This window comes from Lingula anatina, chromosome 1, assembly GCF_051362555.1.
Source record: "Lingula anatina isolate TDL-2025a chromosome 1, LinAna3.0, whole genome shotgun sequence".
Taxonomy (NCBI): Eukaryota; Metazoa; Brachiopoda; class Lingulata; order Lingulida; family Lingulidae; genus Lingula; species Lingula anatina.
In genome coordinates this window covers 70,100,701-70,126,633 of record NC_141767.1, presented here as the reverse complement: position 1 = coordinate 70,126,633, position 25,933 = coordinate 70,100,701, and the positions used below count along the sequence as shown (strand labels likewise).

The 25,933-nt window shown below is 34.0% G+C and overlaps 3 protein-coding genes across 6 annotated transcripts; 2 read left to right on the top strand and 1 right to left on the bottom strand.

Annotated features, from left to right (window-relative positions):
* Positions 1 to 66: 66 nt before the first annotated feature.
* Positions 67 to 10,010, top strand: LOC106174828 (mucolipin-3-like). Of its 3 annotated transcripts, none has more exons than XM_087001516.1 (15): positions 67 to 1,066; positions 1,689 to 1,990; positions 2,596 to 2,787; positions 3,247 to 3,400; positions 3,603 to 3,723; positions 4,610 to 4,709; positions 5,092 to 5,194; positions 5,401 to 5,513; positions 5,780 to 5,929; positions 6,147 to 6,173; positions 6,918 to 7,019; positions 7,351 to 7,473; positions 7,720 to 7,929; positions 8,149 to 8,294; positions 8,469 to 10,010. In XM_087001516.1, exons 1-15 carry the CDS (start codon positions 1,003 to 1,005, stop codon positions 8,527 to 8,529), a joined length of 1,968 nt encoding a protein of 655 aa, XP_086857642.1. In that variant the 5' UTR covers positions 67 to 1,002; the 3' UTR covers positions 8,530 to 10,010. The 3 variants fall into 3 exon arrangements, with proteins under 3 accessions (XP_086857642.1, XP_086857643.1, XP_086857644.1); XM_087001518.1 differs by lacking the exon at positions 67 to 1,066 and adding an exon at positions 1,074 to 1,307; XM_087001517.1 differs by lacking the exon at positions 6,147 to 6,173.
* A 243-nt stretch (positions 10,011 to 10,253) lies between these two features.
* On the top strand, positions 10,254 to 18,776 carry LOC106174915 (mucolipin-3). Of its 2 annotated transcripts, none has more exons than XR_015331996.1 (14): positions 10,254 to 10,690; positions 12,223 to 12,467; positions 13,149 to 13,340; positions 13,514 to 13,667; positions 13,950 to 14,070; positions 14,383 to 14,482; positions 14,694 to 14,796; positions 14,976 to 15,088; positions 15,450 to 15,599; positions 15,928 to 16,029; positions 16,163 to 16,285; positions 16,528 to 16,612; positions 17,402 to 17,547; positions 18,005 to 18,776. XR_015331996.1 is itself a non-coding variant. In XM_013556689.3 (14 exons), the coding sequence occupies exons 1-14, from the start codon at positions 10,612 to 10,614 to the stop codon at positions 18,063 to 18,065; spliced, it is 1,899 nt and encodes a 632-aa protein (XP_013412143.2). In that variant the 5' UTR covers positions 10,256 to 10,611; the 3' UTR covers positions 18,066 to 18,776. The 2 variants fall into 2 exon arrangements, 1 of the variants encoding a protein (XP_013412143.2); XM_013556689.3 differs by having other exon boundaries at positions 10,256 to 10,690; positions 16,528 to 16,737.
* Positions 18,777 to 18,970: 194 nt separating this feature from the next.
* On the bottom strand, positions 18,971 to 25,853 carry LOC106174935 (digestive cysteine proteinase 2). The gene is made up of 10 exons (XM_087001519.1): positions 25,688 to 25,853; positions 24,745 to 24,903; positions 24,292 to 24,464; positions 23,204 to 23,450; positions 22,483 to 22,678; positions 22,082 to 22,275; positions 21,547 to 21,638; positions 20,937 to 21,098; positions 20,258 to 20,447; positions 18,971 to 19,782 (listed from the first exon to the last, which is right to left on the bottom strand). Exons 1-10 carry the CDS (start codon positions 25,737 to 25,739, stop codon positions 19,595 to 19,597), a joined length of 1,653 nt encoding a protein of 550 aa, XP_086857645.1. The 5' UTR covers positions 25,740 to 25,853; the 3' UTR covers positions 18,971 to 19,594.
* Positions 25,854 to 25,933: the final 80 nt, after the last annotated feature.

Sequence of the window (25,933 nt, the reverse complement as noted above, 5' to 3'; positions counted from 1 at the left end):
TAGATACTGATACATGTTGGTACATGTATTATCAATTGACACACTTACAGTTTGCTTACAGTTTGCTTTTCACTTGTAGGAGGCTGGTAACAACTAGCATTGAAAGTTTTCCACATGTGTGAATATTGGGTATTGTATTTATGCCTCCTGACCCCCCACCCACCCCTATACAGAGATATACACCAGCCAGTCACAGGAAGGACATATACAACATAACAATTAATTAGCAGACACATACTGAACTTGGTAGAAAAATTGACCTAATAACATTGTCATGGATGATTAAGTTAATGTCAGACTTGTTAAGCAAATACTGCTTTAGGCAGACTCCACAAAAGAAAAAAAAAGTCACAGGTACCACAGATACGTTTCCGATCCTCTAAAGGGACACTGAACCAGCGTCCCTTCTCCACTGTCAGGTCATGTGATAACAACCTGTAATTGCAATAATTCTCTCAACTCCTTGATGTCCATGTCAGCAGAAATGCCTGAGATTATAAGATCAGGATTAATCTCTCTATACAATACAGCTTTACAATATTGAGACACACGCATCGGATCCCTTTTTTACAGTTCAATAAGTCAATTTCCCCATTATTTGTATTGGCCTGCTTACATGGCTTTTATTGTTTCTGACAGATGAAGAACTGCAGATTTTCTGAGGAGACCCAGGGAGATGTCAGTTATTGTGTGCAAAAGACACATGGTATAAATGTCTGATATATAACAGGCTTAGATCATATAATACAACAGTATATACATGATGCAAGTGCTATCAATTATCTATACAAATGGTCCCATGCAATGCATATGATGTTATCAATACAAATGAATTGACAGTTAATCACAATGCTTTGCCTTCATGGACTAGTCTTGATCATCTGATGGATTAAAACCAAACTTTCCATCATGAAATGATAACAGCTCTCAGTTAATCTGTTAACAGTGTGTGCTGACACACATTAAATGTTGTTTTATTTTTTTGGCTACTAAACAGCTAAAATGTCTCATAGATCGGGTAATAAGGAGCTCCAGTTTATCAGCAGTTTTGGTATGCTGGTGGATGGTAAGTTTAAATTATAAAAAAGTAAATCCAGATGAATTTCCATATTTATTATCTGTGCTTTAATCTTTATTTTAAGCTACTGGTACATGTATGTCAATTCTCTGTGCTTTTTGGGGAGTCTGGTAATGCATGTGAAGGGTTCAGATATACTGATTATGGAGCAATGATTAATTTAAGCGGACATATTGAGTCATGGTTTAGGGTTATAAGGAAAGAGGAAGAAGTGGTCTTGTAACCAGTGGTATGGGGGCATTTAAGATAGAAAACAAATGTACAGTTTCCTAATTAAATTGGTCATAAGTAATGTCTGTATAAATATGATTCTGATAATCTCTGCTTTTTCACTTTAAATTATTCTAATGTGCATTAAAATGAGGTTCTTTGAGTAGGACAATTGTGATGATTTTGTTACTATAATAGCTAGGATAATGCATTCATTTTGGACACAAAAACAAACAGAGGAAAGTGGAGTTGTTCAGACAACAGAAGTCTCATTAGATTCTCTTTTTTTAGATTGTCTTTGAATATTCAAGGTTAGATAAACTGTAGAACAGAGATGTGCTGCTCTTCCCAGTTTAGGAAAATAAAATAATTAATTATTAAAGTTTTGTTTTGCAATCAGTTTCAGAGTCTCCATCTGATGAAAACCTAGAAAACCTTTGCAACAGGGAATCATCACGTCATAGCCATGGAAGTCATAGGACAACACACAGCCAAGGGCGCCAAAGGTCAACACACAGTTATGAGCGCCAAAGGCCGTCCTTCGTACGTGGATCTTCTTTTTACACCCCTCACATGGAGGACACATTGAGAAGAAAACTGAAATTTCACTTTATGACACCATGTCAAAAGTGGACCACTAAGAGAAGGTTTCCATGGAAAATGATTATACAGCTTCTTAAAATAGTACTAGTCACTGGACAGGTATATTATGTGGGGTTTCATAGAAAAATTTACAGTAAAAATGATAAAATATGTTTGAATCTTTGGAAATGTGTTTGCAACTTTTTACAGCAATTTTTTAGTGTGCAACTATGCTAGATATCATTCAGAGCATACAAAGTCTGTGAGATGACAATTTTTGATTCAGAAAGATTAAATGGACCAATTAAGCATTTTAAATGGTCATCACCTACATGTTTTTTTGTTTTTTTTAACTTTATCATTGAAACTTTGTTGCAAATAATTATTCTTTTTGAGAGTGAAAATGTAATTTTAAGGACTTGTTCCCACTGAAGCTATCAGCCTATGTAGATCGATCCAACTCCATGGGGACACTCACTGCATGCAATCAGTTTAACAGGCATTGAGAAGAAAAGTTGTTTATTATATAAGTACATTAGAAACAAGAGGAGGGTTGTAAATGTGCAATTAAGCAAGAATCCCTATGGAGTTAGATTGATCTGTGTAGACCAAAAGCTTCATTGGTTTCAAAGCTCTTAAATTGATAAATAACAATTTTAATTTTAGGTAGAGAAAATAGAATTTGCTGTTTAATTGTAGTTTTCATTTGTTCTTTTATACTATAGTTGGTGTGGTTTGGGTATGACCGCTCTTCCCATGTTAACTTTTTGATCAAGTCAACTGTGTCATTCAAGCACCTGTTTCTACAAGGCTGGGATCCTGCTTATGAAACTCTGCCCTATCCTGCTCCTCTGGGGATTTTTGCTGTCTACACCATTGATGACTTTTATCTGAAACTAAATCATGCATGGAAAATGGTAAGAAAAAACAACATTCTGGTCAAAGTGTTCAGGACTTATATAGATAAGAAATTGTAAAAAAAAAAAGAGCGGCAATGGGAATCATCGAAGATCACCCAAAGTCTTGCGACTAAGTATAAAAGTGAGATTTTGGAAGATTTGGAGGAGAGTGGGATCAGGAATAATGGAGACTGGCAAGTTAGTGTGGCAGTGAATAACAAGCTCACAGAATTTATCCAGGGATATTATTCTGGTTAAGTTCTGTCAACTTTAGTCAGTTGGCACAATGCTTCAAATTCACCATGTTTCATATTTCATTTTTGTATTGCTCTCTTACATGGCACAGAGTTAAACTTTTGGACTGGTTTCCATATTATTTGTGAAATTTTAAATTTGTATCTTGCTGTCTGAATCACCTGTCTGCTCTTCAGATTTTATTATTGCAAATCAGTTTACATTTTCACTTTTATATTTCAGTATAATGAAGTATGGCCAAACTCCATAGGGTCGTTCACACCCAATGCTAAGAACCACACATTTCCTCCCATGTATTTGTGTAAGACATTCTTTAGAGATGGCTGGGTAAATCCTAGGAATGGATCCTACAGCTTTCATAAGCAGCCAGTAGAAGGTGAGTGGGCTCAGATAAATGGGGACTACTTCTGTTTTTTTATGATGGAAACATGAAAAGATTTCCTCAGGTATCTTAAACTTTTTTTCTCTGTGTTTGGTCTGAACATAACTTATGCTATTGATAAGCTAATGTGACTTTCACTGCATGGATGGATCATTGAGGTGGTGAGATGTACACATCTAAACATAATTTTTTTCAGAATGTATAGCTTTAACAAAGAGTGACTGTGAATTCTGGAACAACACAACCAACTCCACAGAATATTCCTATGATATAAAAGTATACTTGCAAAAAATAAACAAGACAATTGATTTCGATAGGTTGGTATGAATCTCATTCGAAGACAATATATACAGGGTGGTCCATAAAAAACAACCTGTTTGACTTTTCATCTCAATTTTGATATACATGTGGTATTTCCAACTTTCTTTCATCAAATTGTTCAATAAGGATGACCATTTTATCCTTGCAAATTCTGTAGAAATTGGAAACCTTTAAGGTAGTGATATTTCAATAATTGACAATGTGCTCTATCCTCATTCCTTGCTGTTGAATAACGGTGCCCACACGAACATTGAAATTGGCAGTGACTCTTGCAATCATGTCAGCTGGACTGTTCCATAATACTTAATTCTCTTCATATGCTGGTCTTCAAAGTGTAAGGTACCCCAAAGAAAGAAATCTGGGGAATTGAGACATGGACATGAGATGATGTTTGAAATTTGACTACCTTAAAAGTCTCCAATTGCTGCAGAATTTGCAAGGATAAAATGGTCATCCTTATGGAACAGTTTGGTGAAAGAAAGTTGGAAATATCTTAATTATATCAAAATCGAGGTGGAAAGTTAAATAGGTCGTTTTTTATGGACCACCCTGTAAATTTGTCATTGTTTATGTGTACTCATACTGTACTCATACTGAAGGATTTCCCTGAAAAGATGTCCTGATGATTACACTTTCTGATTAAAAAATGTTGTTTATGCATGCTTATGTACATGTACATGAGGGGTAGAGAGTTGCATTGCTGTTTATTATTTCATGAAATCAGTTACTGTTTTATATCCATTATTATGGTAACAATTTTGACTCAATTTTTTTCCATTCAATTGATACTGTACATGCTATTAACTTAAAGATATTTCAAGGAAAAAAAAAACATTCTTTGAAATTTTTTTGTAGTTCTTAACACTTAAATTTGATTTTTAGTTTGGTCAAAATGGAGTTCAAGTTTTCTGTGAGAAGTGTTCATCTGAAAAATTTTGATCTTGGAAGAAATGAAGCAGAGTGCTTTGATTTCAACATAACTGTATGTATACAGCCTTCAATTAAATCAATGCCAGTTTTCAAAAAAGCATTACTATATACAGTACTTCTTGTTGGATTCTAGGGCTCTGATTGGTCAATTACAATGTGACTTAAATTACTGCTGTTCACTATAACTATTCATTAATCAGTAGCCTTGCAGTGACATTTACATGTACTCCGATAATATAAAGACAATTAACTACAAGCAACTAAGCTGGCCAACATGTAGTGAATTCGTGAGAATTTCATAAATTCACAAAATGACAGTACTGGCATGTAAACTCAGGACTGGCTCTATTTATATTCAGTAAGTTATAAGATATGCCAGTGTTTTTGAGTAGGTGACTGCATAATACACCAATATATATATATTTTTTCTTTAGATTTTGCTAGACAACAGTGCCTACAGTGGACAGATGCCTGTCACTCTGGATGCTGATGCAAATCCATTTACATGTGATGAAGAAGATGAAATAGACGATACAGGTAAGTTGAAAAAGATAATATAGGTAAGTTGTTATTATAAAAATAATGAGATTGAAATCTTTAGTGTTCACCAGTAAGATTTTTTCAAGTAACCAAAACAAACCAATTAATATCAGATAAGACTAACAGTGGCAAAAGTTTCTTGCTGTTATAAGTGAAACTAAATAAATTGAATACATATAGTATGTGATCTTACTATTTTTCAGAGGATGATATTAGTTTGACATTCATTGTGTATGACATTATAGTCATTATATTCTCTGTGACTTCCACAATATTATGCTCTCGGTCACTCTACAGGGCACAAAGGTTGCGTTCAGTAAGTATGATTCTCTCTCTCTCTCTCAATCTCTTTCTTCAAATTTTAGATTCTCTTTGGTGTAGAGTGCTTGATGCATAATAATAATATGCATAATATCTGTTGATCTACAGAAAATGTTCCCATAAGAGGGCATATTTGGTATGAGCCAGGGACATACCATAATATATATCATAATATGTTTGTTAAATTTTGTTAAAACTTAGTTGTTAATCTTTAAGATTACAAAGCCCAAGTTCCAAATGAAAAAAATTGATTGCTTTCAGGATACTGTCATGTTTTTCAAAAAGCAGCGTGGCATAGAAATGACTCTAGATGACAGGATGCAGTTTCTGAACCTGTGGTTTATAATGATCATCATCAATGACATCATTACAGTTATAGGATCCATTTTCAAAATAGTACTGGCATTAATTGTGAGTTTTTCAGATCTTAAAGTGTTCAGAAGTATATCTTTGTTGGTAAATATGTCTTCATTTTCAAAGGAAAAGGCACATTTGGCATGCCTGTTGTTGTAGTACTTGTAGTTACACAATATCAATATTAAAAATTGTTGGCATCATTTCTTTGCATTCTCTAAATTCACACTAAAAACATTTTGTTTAAATGTTTAACATGTATTTTGATTTTAAGGCTGGTAGCTTTATTTACATACCATCTGTAAGTTTGACATTTGGATATCTTATTTTCATTCAAATTCACCCAATAATGTCTTCTGCTCAAAATATTTAGCTTTTATAATGCTAGCATGGAGAGATCTCATTTACTTTATGGCTTCTTCTTTCCCATAACACAATGCAATAGAGTTATATATGGATTAAATATATACAGATACAGTGCATATACTGTACATATATTTTCCTTTTCTGGTGATAAAATTGTTAAATATTTTCTCATGCTCTCCAACATACACTGCTAGGAATGTCCTCTGCAATTCCTACAACTTCTTTCTTAATTCCTGCAACTTGCATACTTTTGCCACAAATTTTTATCTCCTTTGGATCCCCTTTGACAAAGGGTTTTCTTACCAGAGTGGATTTTTAATCATATTTCCAGTCTGTACTTGATGATCATATATTTATATTATTCCACTTTATGCTAACATTGATCAGTTACCTGTTGCTTGGAGCATGCGTAATTAATATTTGTTAATACAAAACTTCTCCTTAATATTATTGATTTTGTCATCATTTGATGTAATTTGATATATAAACAATAATGATGAATATCAATTTACATGTATAATTGGTGGAAAACATACCAGTAAGTTGGTGAATTTTATGTTAACTGTCATTTCTCATTTAAAAGCAAATTGCAAGGTACATGTATAAAGAATCTAAGAATACTATGTCTCAGTTAATAAAGTTTTCAAATATGTCTTACGTGTTTGTGCTTGTGTTTCAGACTGTGGACCTGTATGAAATGTGTGGCCTCACTCTGGGCACAGGAAGTCTCCTGGTCTGGTTTGGGGTTCTGAGATACCTCAATTTCTTTGAAAAATATAATGTAAGTTATGTATCAAAATGTCCTCAAATGTCCTACAAACCACTTTTAAAATTAGTTTTTTAAACGATTCAACTGAGGTGAGTTCGATCTACATGCCAAATGATAAACCATTGATTAATCACTTAATCGGTTGTTTTTCCTGAAGTATGAGAAAATGCTCTTTAATTGGTATTTCTTTTGCTAGTAGTCACATAATTAGTTATTAAAATCACTGATATCTTATGACATTTTGTTGGGTATAGTGGCAATGATTTGGCTTCATGTGTAACTTTATTTAAACAAGTATAACAGAATGACAGCCAAGTAAGATTTCCCTTTTTTCATTTGTCAGATTCTGATCATAACTATGAAGAGGTCTTTCCCAGATGTGCTGCGGTACCTGATATGTGCTCTCATAATTTATGCTGGGTTCACATTTTGTGGTTGGGTGGTACTGGGACCTTATCACGTCAAGGTAAGCACCTACAGACAATGAGCCTCAGAGAATCGGTTATAATTTTTTTACCAACTTTAAATATGTAGATATTGTTCAATGATGAACTTAGTCATTTTTATAATGGATGTACATGCATCTGCCTATACATGAATAATCTACATAATAACTCTTGAATACCTGGAATTTTGTTGATAAAATCAACTGAAAAATATATATTATTTTTCACTTTTATAATTTATTTATTTCTTTTTGATAAAATTTCAGTTTCGTACCATAAGTGCAGCTTCAGAGTGTCTGTTTTCCCTGGTCAATGGTGATGACATGTTTGTCACCTTCTCTGTCATCACTGGTAATGACAATGTCTACATCTGGTACTACAGCCGTGCATTCCTCTACATCTTCATCAGTGTCTTCATCTACATCATCCTCAGTCTGTTCATTGCTGTCATCACCAATGTTTATGATATAGTTAAAGTAAGTATTTATAGTGTCTCTTGTCATTTTTACACAATCTTGTATCTATCATGTTCAGACTGAAATTATATTTATTTTCTCATGATAAATACTAACATTTAAAATTTGAGTTTTTTTGTAAGATAGTACCCACAGGATGGTAATTAAAATTTTTAACTTAATTATATAATAATTTTTTGTAAACCTACATTAACCATCTTGTTTCTTGCCTTACTTTAGCATTACTACCAGCATGGAGGTTTTCCAGAGACTGATCTTTCTAAGTTTATAAATGAGACAGACGAGGATCACACCTCCCCTCAGTTCAGAATAGAAGACAATGGTGGCTGTGATCTGTCTCGGCTGTTTAAATGTTGTTGTAGAAGGTAGGGATCTTAGGACACCATAGTACAGCTATTGGGTTATTATCATTGCTGTAAAAGGTATTTAAGGCTCTTGGAACTTCATAGTACAGTAAATTATGTATTTTATATCCATTAATCATCAGGAAATAATTAAATTTCTACACAACATATTTACCACAATTTTTCTACTTTCAGACAAAATCCAGATGATCCAGATGAGTATAGCAGTTTAGTGAAAAGTCGCACAACAAATTGAACTTGTATTTGGTCTGAAAAGATGTGTTGCTGCCTGAATCAGTATTGCTTGTGCTAGTCTGGCTAGTCAACCAAAGATGGACAGACGTACATTTCTTTGTCTTGGTCATTCACAAAAAGGTCCATCCAGCAGAAACAAAGAAACTCTGTGGGCACTTTCACTGAATGCAAACAGATAAACTGAATGACACGCCTCCTCTTGTTTCCAACTTACTAGTGAGTTTCCATGGAGTTAGATCAATCTGCATAGAATGAAAAGCACTCAGAGAGTGCAGACCTTCGCCAAGGCAGCAAAGTCTCCATCCAATGCTGTTTCACCCCTAAATTTGCGATATTTTTGATTATTGACTATTGATTGATTATTGATCTGGATCTCCACCAAAAACTAATCATTTGTTCCTTGGCCCACTTCTGACAGTTCCTGAAAATTTCATCAAAATCGGTCCATAACTTAGTTTTTTATTTTTGATTATTGATTATTGCTTATTGATTGATTATTGATCTGGATTACCACCAAAAACTAATTACTTCTAAGTTAACCCATTTCTGACCAACCCTGAAAATTCTATCGAAATTTATGCATAACTTTTTGAGTTATGTTGCTGACAAACAAACAAACAAACAATCAAACAGGGGTGAAAATATAACCTCCTTGGCGGAGATAACAATAATTTCAATGGGAATGAGCCCATAGCTTAATGGACGAATTTGTTTTACAGTAATTAATGTGCTTAATATGTAGCACCTGGTCTCAATGAGGCCTAAGTACAATACTGTTTACAATGTAAATGAATAAACTATCAAGCATATTTCCTTTTTCATTTAATAGTACGGTAATGGACTTGATCTTTTTAATGGGGAAAATTAATTTTCAGATTTTATATATTTTACAGTCATAATTCTTAAAATTAAAACATTCCTATTGCAACAGAATTGAAAAGCAGCCTACCCTATTGTATTATTCTATACAGTAAATGCAACAAAAATACAATATATGATAATTTTTTAATGATTCCAAAATTATGTTTTTGAAAGACTGATAATTTTTCTGCATTGAAAAGATGGAGTCCTTACCATAGCCCCTATTTTCATTAAATTTTTGGCAAACTTATGCCCATAAAATAAGTATTTCTCAGGTTCTGAAAATGTTATACATATGTATGTGATATCTTCACAACTGAAGGTTGAACAATGTTTGAGTTTAATTTACTAAGATATACATATGTATATAGCATTTTTGTACAATTTGAAAACACATTGTTTAGCAATTATTTATAACTTTCTTGTATTATGAGAACTTAAAAATAAGTATTTCAGTATAACGTAGTTTTGTTTAAGAAACAAAAGCAGTATTTTTGTAAAAAAAAAAAAAAAATCAGTCAGTGTGGGACCATTGCCAAAGGAAAGCCATATGCTTGTTGTGTCATTCACTATTGTCTTACCATATTGTCAGTATGAGAAAATAAATTAAAGAAAACCTGATGTAAAGTTGTGATTTTTTTTCTTACTCATTATTTTATTTTCTGTACAGATATTTTGAAAGAAAGTTTTTTGTTTAGATTTGAATTTAAATTTCTATGTTTAAATTTTAAATTAAATTTATACATTTAGATTTAGAATTCAGTTCCTATGTTTAGATATGAAATTGAATCAAAATCTTGGGTGAAAGTTCATGACCGCCAGTTGCCTGTTAAAGTAATTTTGTTTCTCATAATCACACATGCCACTCATAAGTAGGTCAAACAGTTCTACCTCACTGCAAATTCTATAGAGCAGATAACGCATATACACAATGAGATGTCATGTGCTGGCAAAGGTCAAGAAAGTCTGAGTTAAGGAAACTTTAACAGGTCTATACTGAGGGTCAGTTTTGTTGACACTTTCAGTGATAACTTGTGCTTGTGATCCTCTCACTGTGTGAAGCAAAGGCAGGGTAAACTAGTCTTAATATTTTTTATCTAGAAAACTTTCTTTATCTTGTTGATGAGACCAGAAGACTTTACTTATCTGGGAAAGCATATTGTGATCCAGAACTTACCATGGTGGAACGGGAACTAAGCTGTGATACTGTAACAGCTCTGGTATGGATTCTCTGAGGCGACCCAGGGAGATGTCAGTAATTGACAGATCACAGCGCCAGACTGGGCAAGGTCAACAACAAGGTACTAGTATATATTCTTGATGGTATGAATATATATTATAGAACAACAGCTAAGATCATTTAAGATAAAAGGGAGCTAAAGATGCAGGCCCGTAGCCAGGGGGGTTTGGGGGGTTCTTTTGAACCCCCCCCCCCCTTTTGCTGGGAAAAGGTCCACTCTGGGTGAAAATTTATCTATAAGTACATGAAGTTTTTCAGAAAAAGAACCCCCCTTTTGAAACTGCTGGCTACGGGCCTGAGATGATACAAATGCTTTAATTTGGTTATTTTAATATTATAATTTTTAATTAAAATTTGTATCCACAGCACACTAAGTCATATAGGCAGTGTCAGTCACCTGATGTACTTAAGCCAAACTTAATTTCCTGCTTGAAATACTGACAAACCTCCCCTATAATCTGTTATCAGTCTGTGCTGGCTGACATATATGTAGTATGGTAACAACTTGGTCTAATAGAAAAAAAGATCGATCTTTTAGATGCATAATTTTAGAATCATTAAAAAATATTTTTTGTAGCATTTATGGTGCTTGAGGTGTATAGAATATAAATATATATATATAAGTATAGTAGTCAGCTTTTCAGTATCTTTTTTCTATCACTCAGTAGGAATGTTCCAATTTTATGAATTTATGACGTAAAAAAAAACAGTATAGATCTGTAAAATTCACAATTTTCCCCATTGATAAATCGAGTCATTATTGTAGGCTTGCATTCATTTCACAAATTAGATGGTATCTTAGTAAGGAATTCCAGTTTGTCAGTTTCAGATGCAAAAAGGAAATATATATTTTTATTAATTGAGTCTGTGCTTTAATCTTTTAAAACGCATGTAGGTCAATACACAGTATACTACTTGAGAAGGCAGATTACATACCTGTTTATTTACACAATAAATTATCTTTAAAGATTTGGACCTTTTAAGTAAAGATAAAGATTTTAGACGGATTGCTCTTGGACCAAAGATTATAAGACTTTAGTGTTTATATGATGACAGTTTTCTCTAAAAGGTACCATCTGTAGGATTTTTCTAGTTATGTTGCAATGGAAAAGTAAATTCTAGTTCTTGTCAGCTGTCACTGTCTTAATTGAGTCAGATGCATGGAAGTAAATTTTGTTGGGTAAAAAGAATGTAACATGCCTTTAAGACAAACAAGAACAGTCAATAATAGAGAAAAGTTGATGTTTTAAAGCAGCAAAAGTCCCACCCCCCAAAGATTCCATGATATTTTCAATCCTACAGTCAGGGGCGGATTTAGGCCGTCTTCTGGGTCTTCCGGAAGACGGTCAGATTTTTAAGTTTACATTTACGGGTATCTAATATTTTCTGTCGGAAGTCGGTCAAAAATTGAGGACGAATTAACAAAGATTATTTGAAAGACTGTCAGAAAATATCTCTGGATCCGCCCCTGTACAGTAGTGATGTTGTCTAGATACCTGTTTGAAATGCCTTATTCAACTGTGCATAGTTTCTTAAATTTTATTTTGCCATCTAAACAAAATTCCAACTTTTATATATAAATTTTGGAATCAGTTTCAGAACCTCCATCAGATGAAAATCAAGAAAACCTTTCCAACAGAGAATCATGGAGACGCTCTCATGGGAGGCCAAGACCATTCAAACGTGTCGCTTCCTTTTACACCCCTCACATGGAGGACACATTGAGAAGAAAACTGAAATTCCACTTTATGACACCATGTCAGAAGTGGACCACAAAGAGAAGGTTTCCATGGAAAATGATTATACAGCTCCTTAAAATAGTGCTAGTCACTGGACAGGTATGTTATTTGGAGGATTTTTTATTGCAGATATTCTTATAACAGTTTGAATGTGGTGTTTAATGAAAACATGTACAAATGGAAACTTGTACAATTAAAAATGGTCTTATTGTTTATATTCCTTGAAATTGCTGCTGCTGCTGCAAGACTTCGCTGTGCTCCATTTTTGTGATAAACAGATATATAATGCCTTCTGGAGCAAGAAAACCAGTGAGAGGCAAGTTTTGAACAGTTTTAATTTTGAAAGGATACTGTAGAATTTAAAAAAAGTCATTGCCTTCATAAATTTGATATTCTTTAATGAAATTACATTTGGCATAGAAATGACAAAAAAAAATCTTTATTTTGAAAGCACTTAGGGAGGGTTCAGATTAACCAATCCCAATACCTGGATTGATCCAACTCTGCAGGAGATTCTCCCTATCTGCAATCACTGTTAGTAGCTTAAATTTCGGACATGCCTCCTAGAGCTGCTTGGGGTAATAAAGCAGAACGCACACAAAAGTTAATTACCCCCTAGCCATCAAGGAGGTGTGTCAGACAATTAAGCTGATAACACTGAATGCAATTAAGTGAGAATCCCCTGCAGAGTTGGGTTGACCCAGCTGGTATGTTGTTCAGATTGGTGAAATAAATTGAAATTGAGGAATTAACCACTAGAATTTTTGTTTTATACTACAGTTGGTGTGGTTTGGATATGACCGCTCTTCCCATGTTAACTTCTTGATCAAGTCAACTGTGTCATTCAAGCACCTGTTTCTACAAGGCTGGGATCCTGCCTATGAAACTCTGCCCTATCCTGCTCCTCTGGGGATTTTTGCTGTCTACACCATTGATGACTTTTATCTGAAACTAAATCATGCATGGAAAATGGTAAGACAAAATGTTCTAGTCAAAGTGATCAGGACTTGGATAAGAAATTAAATGTTTAAAGAAGACATCAATTATTTGTACTTTTAATTTTATCACTTGTACTCCGAATCAGCTGTCCGCTGTTCAGATTTTATTATTGCAAGTCAGTTTATACTTTCACTTTCATATTTCAGTATAATGAAGTGTGGCCAAACTCCATCGGGTCATTCACACCCAATTCTAAGAACCACACATTGCCTCCCATGTACCTGTGTAAGACATTCTTTAGAGATGGCTGGGTAAATCCTAGGAATGGATCCTACAGCTTTCATAAGCAGCCAGTAGAAGGTGAGTGGGCTCAGAAAAATGGGGAGTACATCCTTGGGTGGAATTGCTTAGTGAAATTTTGGGTACTTATAGAGAAGTCATACAGTTATTTTTCTCTGCATACAGTACATATTTCCTTCATTCAAATTTGGGTTGGATTCAAGGAAGTAAAGTTGAGATAAACCTGAAATGAAATTCATTACAGTGAGATTCTCCTTTTTGATTTTCCAGAAAATGTGTTTACTCTCAGTTCATAACACATTTACTTATAATTCAGATAAGATGTATGTCATTTCTCTTTAGAATGTATAGCTTTAACAAACAGTGACTGTGAATTCTGGAACAGCACAACCAACACCACAGAATATTCCTATGATGTTCAAGAGTACTTGCAAAAAATAAACAAGACAATAGAATTTGATAGGTTGGTATGGATCTCAATCTGTGAACAAAATAAATTGTCACTAAGGGTCCAGGATTTCACTAAAAAGATGTCCTGGATTAAATGTTATTTTGCCATAAACAAGCTACATTTATATAATAATGCCTTCAATAGAAAATAGTCTGTGAATGCTAATAGTGATGATGATGAGGTAGAAGCATTGCTATGTTTAAACCTGAATGTTTTAAACCTGATTTTGTGTTTTCATACAATTTATGTTAAAATGCATTTTTAATCAAGAAAACATTCTTTAAGAATAAGTGCATTTATTCCATGCTTTTATTTGAATTTAAGATTGGTCAAAGTGGAATTCAAGTTTTCTTTGAGAGCTGTTCATGTAAAAAATTTTGATCTTGGAAGAGATGAAGTGGAGTGCTTTGATGTCAATGTAACCGTACGTAAACAATTTTGCAAGTATTGAAAATATCTGATCCAAATCATTTATCTAGGTTAATATTTTAAATAAGCTATACATATATTGATGATTTTATCACAGGTCATTTATCAAGTGTACTTTGTGATTGTTAAGTCAATTAATTAAATGACTGGTTTGTTTACCTTGATACTGGACCAACTTAGAGGATTTTCATGAAATTTTTCTGTAGATTTTGCTAGACAACAGTGCTTACAGTGGTCAGATACCTGTCACTCTTAAAGCTGCTGCAGAGCAATTTATCTGCACTGATGATAACAAGACAGGAAACACAGGTGAGTATCTCACAAAGATAAAATAATTGAAATATAAGCATTATTATATGTTTTGCTTTTTGTCAACCAAAACAAATTATTATCAATTAATTTAGATTAACAATGGATGGTAAAAAAGATTTCCTGCTGTCATAAGTTGAATTATTGAAATGATTTGTACTATATTTTTTAATTTTCAGAAGATGGTATCAGTTTGGTATTTATTGTGTATGACATAATAGTCATTATTATCTCTGTGACCTCCACAATACTGTGTGCTCGGTCACTGTACAGGGCACAAAGGTTGCGTTCAGTAAGTATTAATAAGTAAAATTCTTGATTGTTACAGTAGAAGATATTTGCATTATCCCGTATCTATAAAGTCCAGTTCCAAAAGTCCCCTATTTTGCATCAAAATTTCACAACTATAATAGTGGATTACCTTTGGCACCAAAATTTAATAATTTGATAGTTTAATTTGTTAGTTTCCTTAACATCCATCCAAGGCAATTGAAAAAAAATGGCAGAATTCTATCATTTGTTGCCTCATGGGTTTTTACTCTATTACAATTTGCCATTACGTGTTCTAACATTGAAATGTATTTTAATTTTTATGCCTTGTATGATTTTTTTACATCCCAAATCCAAATGAAATTAATGCCATTTACTTTCAGAAAACTGTGAAGTTTTTCAAAAGGCAGCGTGGCATAGAAATGACTCTAGATGACAGGATGCAGTTTCTGAACCTGTGGTTTATTATGATCATTGTCAATGATGTCATTACAGTTATAGGGTCTGTTTTGAAGATAATGATGTCATTAAGTGTGAGTGATGTTCTGGAAAGTGTTCAGAACTTTATTAAAGTCAGTAAGACTGATTTATTTCATCATTTTCAAAGGGACTGACACATTGGTCTTGCATATTGTTACATGAGGTATTTTATTACACGTCATCATTAATCGAAAGCATTCCCCTCCAATACATTCTCCTCAACAATTTCTTTCAATTCGCATTTTGAATAAAATTTATTTTTATGTTTTCTCCTTTTAATTTTAATTTTTTTACATGTGCATACAGATTGCCTGGTGCAAAAATTGTCTGATCTGATATCAGCATTCAGATTTGTCCTATGTGTTTGTGCTTGTGTTTCAGACTGTGGACCTGTATGAAATGTGTGGCCTCACTCTGGGCACAGGAAGTCTCCTGGTCTGGTTTGGGGTTCTCAGATACCTCAATTTCTTTGAAAAATATAATGTAAGTTACAATGCTAAATGTCACCAAACATATTGACAAAGTGTATTTGAAAAAATGTTACGAATACAAATTATACTGGTAAGACAGAAGACCATCAATTTGAAAGTAAGATTTCTCTTTTTCCATTTGTCAGATTCTGATCATAACTATGAAGAGGTCCTTCCCAGATGTGCTGCGGTACCTGATATGTGCTCTCATGTTTTATGCTGGGTTCACATTTTGTGGCTGGGTGGTACTGGGACCTTATCATGTTAAGGTAAGCATCTGCAGGCAGTAAGCCTCAGAGAAAAAGCGATATACTTTCTTATTAACTTGAGATATGTAGATATACTGTTCAATGATGAACTTAAATTCATTTTTATAATGAATGTACATGTATCTGCCTATACATGAATAATCTACTTAATAACTCTGGAATTTTGTTGATAAAATCAACTGAAAAATATATATTATTTTTCACTTTTATAATTTATTTATTTCTTTTTGATAAAATTTCAGTTTCGTACCATAAGTGCAGCCTCAGAGTGTCTGTTTTCCCTGGTCAATGGTGATGACATGTTTGTCACCTTCTCTGTCATCACTGGTAATGACAATGTCTACATCTGGTACTACAGCCGTGCATTCCTCTACATCTTTATCAGTCTCTTCATCTACATCATCCTCAGTCTGTTCATTGCTGTCATTACCAATGTTTATGATGTAGTTAGGGTAAGTATTTATTAAGCTGGTGTTCCATACACAAAATGTTGAGGCTCATATTTTGTTCACATTTGAGTTTTTAGTTATATATGCTGCAGACCAGATTGAAACCCAGCCAGATTTTAAACAGGCCTAGACAAAATCAGAATTCATTCAGATTTTAATTTGGCCTAGGTTAAATTCGCCAAAATCCTAGATAAAAGTCCATGGCTGTTTTTGATACATACTGAAAATAATCTTAATTGTTTGAAGTGGGTGTGACATTGTTATGATTTATTGAATGAGTTTCAAGGGATGATTAAGGTAATTTTTTACTATTAAATGTTGGTAAGCTTTTATTGCCCTTCACTCATTCTCATACTTTAGAGTGAGCTGAACACCAAAGTTTGTTTTAAAATACAATTCATAACTACCTTTACATAATGAAAGTGATTTGTCTGTTGGCAGTATATGGCATTTCCATTTATCAAAAGTTAAAAACTTGTGGGCCCATTTGCTTAATGGATTTTAATTTGGCTTGCGACACATACACAAGATGTTTATTCACACAAGATACTTACAGTTTGAGCATTTTGTGCATCATTTTATCAGCACAAACAGGTATGGTAAATTTTTGTATAGCCTTTTTGTACAATCTATATATTTTCCATTAGATTTCTTGTTTTAACTTCAGGATTACTACCGTCATGGGGGTTTTCCAGAGACAGATCTTACCAAGTTTATAAATGAGACAGATGAGGATCACAACTCCCCTCACTACAGATTAGAAGACAATGGTGGCTGTGATCTGTCTCGGCTGTTTAGATGTTGCTGTAGAAGGTAGGAATCTTAGTTCTAGGGATCTGCAGTTCTGATTTTGGGTTATCATGGCTGCAGCAAGAATGTGGCTAAGGAAAAACAAGTCTGGTGTTGAATTTCTACTTGTTTAATTTACTGATGTGACCTTAATGTTGAGGAGCCTCCCCCCTACCTCCCCCCTCCCCCACCAAGAAGGGACTGAATGTTTTGTCACCTTTCAACCTCTTATGGTGGCCCTGCACATCATCTGATCCTTTTCAGGATGTTCTATTTATTTATTTTTTGATTTTGTCCATTTATTAACTTCTGATATAAAATCATGAGCCTGGTATTAAATATACAGTGATATTCTGAGATTGTGCCAAGTATTTTAATAATTTAAGGTATACAGCATTCTGTTTTTGCAATCATTAATGGAAATAATTTGCAGTATTTTCTAATTTCCAAAACTTATTCATCATATTTTTCTTGCTTTCAGGCGCAATCCAGATGAACCAGATGAATATAGCAGTTTACTGACATGTCACAGGACAAACTGAACCTGTGTGATTTGATGCCTGAAAAAGCAATAAAACTGTTTAATGTGCCAACTATAAATTAACTGTAACTGACCACTGATGAGGATTTGTTGAATTATTTATTGAATACATGCCCAAGTGGCTAAGACTATGCCAGAAGGGCATGAATATACTGCTGACTGAACTGTGCAGTATTGTATGACGATCATATTAAAGAGGGACAGACATGCTCTTTGTCTTGATCGTTGACAGTATTAATTTTAAGCGTATTTGCAGCAAAAGTTCAGTATTTTTAGAGCTTTGTGTGTATAAGAGGTCTCTGAATGTGATAGAAATGTGTTTTGAGATAGATGGTTTGATGTAAGGATTATCGTTAACAGGCCCGTAGCCAGGGGGGTTCGGGGGGTTCGAAAGAACTGCCCCTTTTGCTGGAAAAAGGTCCACTCTGTTTTTATGGGAAAAGGTCCACTTTTTCAGAAAAAGAACCCCCCTTTTGAAATTGCTGGCTACGGGCCTGGTTAAGTTTGCTTTCCAACTTTATGAGTTGTTACCAAGGTTGCAATCATCCTCGTGAACCAAGAGGATATCCCAAGTTGCCACATTTAACACGAGTTAAAGTGATCCAATAAAGTTAAGTGGATGCAGAAAAGTTCCTTACAGGGTTCCTTACAGTAAAGAATCTTGGGAAATATTATATTTCTAAAATGAGAATAAATATTTGATCATCTTTGATATTATGCCTTTTCTTTTGATTTGAGAAAACTTAAAATATTTTTTCGAAATCATAAAACAAACAGCCATTTAAACTGGTTATTGTATAAGAAAATTTATAAAACATTTTAATGAGAAAAATTTGTCAAAGATAATTTAAAAAAAATATCAACACCAATTCACCATGTCACCAATAACATAAATGTTGACAAAGATGTGTCTAAAAGACATTTATTAAATTAGATACATTAATTATAAGTTACACTTTACACTTTGTTATGAAAGCATGTGAAAACAATACTTGTGTCTTAGTGTAGAGCAGTTTCATTAGCTATGTTATTGTAATAGACTGGTGATAGGGTGATACATTGTCACATCTATCACAACCTCATTCCCTGATCAAGTCTGACTGCAAGCAGACGAAACATTGGCTGGTAAGACCAGACATATATAGGTAGCTAAAGACAAAAGAATCTTCACAAGTCTAATACCAGCATCTTTTCTCATTTTACATGTGATAAACAAATATCAAGCAGAGCAGCTACAGTGCTTTTATCTTCAAGAAAACAAAACCTTGAAAACAAAAGTAAGCAAATATAAATTTGAGTTTTCAGAAAAATAACAATACAAAGGATGATAAAATTACAAAATGTCCGGTTTTTATGAGTCAATTTCTTTACAGAATGCAAATATACATATGTTATTGATGAGTTTTCAATGATTAATTTCATTATTATGAAGATAAAAATCGGAGGGTGATATTACAAAGCTATATTGTAACACAGTCCGAGGGACTATCACGAGTGGTAGTGAAACACCACGGCAAACTGTAACATGGCTCATTTTAAATTAACATATGTTGGTGAAGTAGTCACTCCACAGTTGTTGTCCTTCTGAGCCATGAGAACATAGCCATCATTTCCCCAGTATGTGGACCAGGAGTTCTTGATCAGCCAGTACCTCTGTCCGTTCATGGTGCCATACCCCACAGCCAGCACTGCATGGTCCAGGTCATCAGGCTTGTTACCTGACAATATAATATTTCTTTGTTAAAAAATTTTAATTTAAGTTATCAAACTATAACAATGTTAAATATTATTAACGATGTGTGAAAAAGAAATATCTAAAAAATATTAATTTTGCAGATATCTTAAAATATTTACTTAAGAACTCGCATATATAAAAACTGCAGAATGCACCAAAGATCAAAAAGAAATCATATGGTAAATAGTTATTCAGTGTAATCATGTAAGTTAAATAGTCACTCAACCTCATTAATTTTGAACAGCATTGACCCTGTTCATTAAAAGTGAAGCTGGATGGATTAACTTAAACATTTGTTTTTATGAAACATATTTATCTAATAAACAATATAATTTCCATCAATTGAATCTTCTCATCAACTTTTCATTCTTTCCAAAACATTTATAAAGATTTATTTAATATCCTAGCAACCATGCCTTGTGTAATGTTAAAAACATCTTAAGAGGTATACTACCTACCACATTTGGGTTCATAGTAAACACCATTTGCATAGAATGAGAGGGAGAGGTGGGCAGCATCAATAGCCACGGAGACGGGGCCATTGTTAAAGATGGCCATCTCCAAGGCTTCCGCATCGCCCGAGGTCACATTGACATAGCTTTTAATGACGGCTACAGGGGTGACATTCTTATAGTGGCACATACCATCCTGGAACAGATATAATTTATCATTTTGGTACATCTTTTATCTAACAATGAAGTTCATCACACACACACACACACAAAAAAACAAAAAAACAGTTAAAGCAAACCTGGAATTCTAGAAGTATAATAAATGAGTTTATTTTTAAAAAAAGCATGCTATTTTATTATAGATTTCATCAAAATTCACAGTTGCCAAAACTTTTAAACACTGACACAATTTGATCTCTGAAAATGAATGAACTTAGGCCGCATTCACATCCAGTTGAGCCATGGCTCTACAAAGCCACGACCTCCCCATGCGTTGTCCCAATGGAGCCGAGATTTAATGACTGAAACCTCGCAGGGAGGATGCATGGGGAGGCGTGTGAAAGGCGGAGAGACTATTAAAAGATTAGGCGGTTTTCCTTTCATGTACATCCGCCATATTTAGGTCGTGGCTTTGCAGGGCCGTGGCTCAAATCGATGTGAATGCGGCCTCAGGTTAATATCTCACCACTGCCAGGTATGGGCCATACATCTCCTCAGTGGTCAGTCCGCCATGTTTCATGATCCACTGGTACGACCTGAAGTCCTCGCCTCCATCACAGCCATTGTTCCCTTCACCCCAAGAACAGTCCATCAGCTCCTGCTGGGACAGACGCACAAGGTTGCCAGTCTGAAAGGGGAAGAACAGTTTTATCACCAGTGTATCAATCAGGGACAAGACCAGTCCTCACTGAAAAAGTAGGAAAATTGGCCGGGGGGTCTAGGATACATGATTAACAAGAATGACCCAAATGATCCTGAAAAGGTTGGAATTCCGACAAAATCGGAAAAGTCTCATCAGTGATCAATGTAAACAATGCTTACTTGAACAAAAGACATCTGAACTTTATTGGTATTAACCTTGCACTCATCATAAATGTGATGTACATGTATTAGCTAGGAACAAAAATATAAATACACATGATATTATTAAAATATCCTCAGGTCAAAAACCATGCAAATGTTATTATTTTCATTTAAAATCTAAATACCACATTTTTTTATATGATGGTATCTGTGCTTGATTGATTCTCTTAAAGAATAGAATCACTACATCAGTTCGCATTCTATATAGCCACCTTGAGGAAGTAAGCGCCCTCTATAGTCCCTGCAGTGCCGAAGCTCCAACATGACCCACACACCGCCTGGTCTTTGACAGGAGTCACAGCACCTACAGATAATACAAACTGCCATTAACACATGTCACACTACACACAAACATAAATACCTTATACTGAATTCTTCAAATGTATGTAGATTGTCACTGTATGCATTAAAACATTGTTATTTATAGATGATGTGTACAGTTGCGTGTTTTTGTGACATGAAAGTTCACCAGAAATTCAATGTATATACTGCTTTATGTTTAACTTGATGGTCATATTGTTTAATTTTATTTATCTATTTTAAATCGGATAAAATATAATGTTATCTATGCACAGTATGAGAAATTATCATGTGATATATTGTATGTATCAAAACCATGACCTACGTGTATAATTATAGTACATAAGATAACCAGTACATGTAAACTTATTATTGTAATATTACTATAGTTATTAAATTCATATAAATGTTGATACAACTTATAATAATTAAACATCTCATCCCCACCTTTCAGCCTCCAGTTCATTTGATCTGGTCTGACTTGGTTTTTATACAGAGCCTTGTTAAATGCCAGTCCTCCATTGTAGACATGAGAGTGTCTGTAACCTCTCATTATTTTCAATTCTTTTTCACTCTTGTCTGCCAAATGATTCACAGCCAGACTATACCCAAGGGAAGCTCTGTTTTTGGAGTGAATGAACCTAATAAAATATAGAAAAATGGCATCTTGGATGACTGGTAATATATCAGGGTATCTTTAATCATGTTGACTTTGTTTATCAATTTTCAAATTGTACTCATGTGACACTAATGATTCTTGATGTAAACACCATATGGACAGACAGTATGAAAGGCTGGAAGATGGTTATCAACCAAGAGATTTCATTTTCATATTAAGTGCCACATACCTCACATTTTTCCTGAAGTACATTTTCCTTGTCTCATGTTCATGGATGGTCTTGTAATCTTTCTTGTGTGTTGTTTTGAAATGTTCAAACATTTCATGGATATGGTTATCATCATTGTTGATGTACTCTGCCATAGGGTTCATGATGGCCCTGCCCTCTGCAGCACCAGGGCCTGGAAAACCTGTGCATGCCATGCCTGGAATACAATCAAAATACTTGCAGATCATTGCTGGAAAACCTGTGCATGCCATGCCTGGAATATGATAAAAATACTTGCAGATCATTGCTGGAAAACCTGTGCATCGCATGCCTGGAATATGATAAAAATACCTGCAGATCATTGCTGGAAAACTTGTGCATGTCATGCCTGGAATATCATCAAAATACTTGCAGATCATTGCTGGAAAACTTGTGCATGTCATGCCTGGAATATGATCAAAATACCTGCAGATCACTGCTGTGACATTGTGATAGATGTGATATCTATATCCATTCGAAATGTAAACAATTGTAGAAAAATTAAACAAAACTGAACAATGGGTGGTGGGGCTAATGTTAAACAAAACTAATGGTTTGAAGATGAAAATCAATAACAACTATACCTCATCTGTTATATATATATATATATATATATATATATATATATATATATATATATATATATATATATATAACTGTAAGTAATTTCAACAAATAATCAAATGATGTCATGCTCACTAACCTTGTGGTGGGTCAAATTTTTTTGGATCAATGGGGTCCTTGTTGTTGAAGTTCATATAATCAACATAGTATTTGTCATAGTGGGAGCCCAGCAGGGAATCATAACCACGCATCTCATATCTAACTGGTGCTGGATTAGACCCAGTAGTTACCATGAAGGTGTAGGTGTTCTTCTTCTGTCCTCTCACTGTGACATTCTGCCAAACATCCACAGTCTGCCCATTATATGACATACCTTGTGTGATCAGCTGGAAAATGTCATGGAAATCTCTTTTAATATCATTTTTTTCTTTTTTCTGTGAGGGAGGGGGGGATAGGATAATTCTCCATTTATACCTCTAGAAACATTCATGCTCTCATTTCAATTATTATTCATTTCTAATGTATAGATTTCTTTCTATTTCTCCAGCTTACTGGAGCACATACATGTGTATATTGTTTACTGGCTCATTTCAACTTGAAAACTGAAAAGACAAGCAACATGCATCAGCCAATTAAAATCATTACTAAAATATTTCATCAATTCCAAAGGATAGAGGTCTTAATCCACTTGGACATGATTCTATAATTAACAGCACTTTGCACTGCAAACAGCCATCAATAGAGTACAGGGACCTTTAGCTTATCTTGTGACACTTGTTCACAAGTCACTTGACTTCAGCACTGTCAGCTGAGCCATCAGTTTAGAGCAAATCAACAAACAATAACAGGGGCTGGTCTAGGGCAAGTTAGCATATGTGTTATCAGTTAGTAAACATGTTGTCATCTATGTTAATGCCAGATGTAAGTGGACGTATATTAATCAATCATTAATTTGGCAAAGTTGGCCTCCACAGACTGCAACAGTTTTTTTTCATTTATGTGTAAAAAAATTAGTTTATTATCAATCATTGATTATAGATCTTAATATGAATAAATGATTGATAATTGGTTATGGGCAATTCAAGGATATATATTTTTGAATGCATTATTTTTATTATATTATCATGCTACACATTATCTGTTTATAACTAGAGTGTTGTTTTAAAAGCATAACATAAGTATATTTTATAACAGAGAAATATCAAGATGACATTGTTTCCCACCTACCTGGAATCCAGTAAGATCAGGGAGGATAGACTGGGACTTCACTGGTGAATCTGAGGTCCCATTGACTTGGAAACATGACTTCTTGTTCATCACAGTGTCGGTGGTCATGTAAGCGATCTTGAAGCTGCTGCCATAGGGTCCTACATCACCCCTCATGATGGACACAGTCAATCCTTGAGAAAAAAAAATTAAATTTTCTAAGGCAAAACATTCAATAAATTTCAATTAGATGAAATGCAACTTTGCTGGCTATGCATCCAAATCAGTTTACAACATACTGGTAAATGTTGACTTTTAACATGAGAACGGAAGACTAAATATCATTAGCTTTTATATTAGGCGTTTCTGTGACAAATATAAGCTTAAATATCCACAAACATTCACAATACATGAATAGTAAAATATGTGGACAAGGTGAAATGGTCATCCAGTTGAAGCATTTTATCAGCCTACCATTGTACATTTCAATCTTGCTCTTTGTTGCAGCTGCATCAAAATACACAAAGAATGGCTCCTCCAGCTCTGCATAGGGAAGACTTAGAGTTCCTGCCACTGTGTAAGATTTACCAAATGATGGTGGTGTGGCCTTCTTCTGTGGAGCAGCCAGCACTCCTGAAGATGAAAGAGATATAAAGAAATATGAGAAGACCAAACTAGGCACCTTTGATTAATAATAATAATAATAATAATAATAATAATAATTATTATTATTATTATTATCATCATCATCATCATCATCATCATCATTATCATTATTATTATTATTATTATTATTATAACAACAACAACAACAACAATTACAACAATAATAGCTGTTGTTATTACCTCTCCTTTGTTTTTTGCCTTTGTTCAAAATGTTATGGGTGGATTTTGATAAAATTTAGAATAGATTAGATTTTGGTGGCAATCCACTGATTACATGTAGTTGATCAATTAGTGATAATAATGATAATGAGAAATGAGCTGCATTGACATGTCCATATATAAAAACGTATATAACAGTGCTATCTAGCAAATTACTGAGCACAAAATGTCTCTTCACAAAACATTTAATGCAAAAAACAAAGTGTTCAACATGTAGACAAAAAACTTCACCAGCACTTCAAACAATTGATTCTGTTGTCTGACGCTTATGTCAGGAACTGGCGACCGAATAGTGTTATTAAGTAGGATAGCGCTTGTGCTATGTATTCTTATTTTAATGTTAAAGCTGTTGCAAGTGTTGGTGTGTTAAAAATGTTAAAACAACCTCGTCTCTTTAAATTGCATAAAATGTGTACATGTGTGCAACGCAAAATTTGTCATATACCACAAACACGCACAGACTTGAATATGTGCATCTGCTTGTTAAATAAGTTCAATAGAGTCTTAAAATCAAGATTACAACAACTTTTACCTGTGAGGCAGATTAACAACACAACCGCTCGCACCGTCATCTTGGAAGTCATGTGCAGGTTTCTCAAAGTCACATGACATACACGGGAGGGGTGCAGTTGACATTTAACGTTATTTAATGTTTTACAGGCTGTTCATCTTTAATTTTGAATCATGCTTGAATTTGTTTTTAAATAAGTCACACAAGCTAGTTTTTTACATTCTCAGAAAACAAATTATAAGAAAAAATATTGAAAAAGATTACATC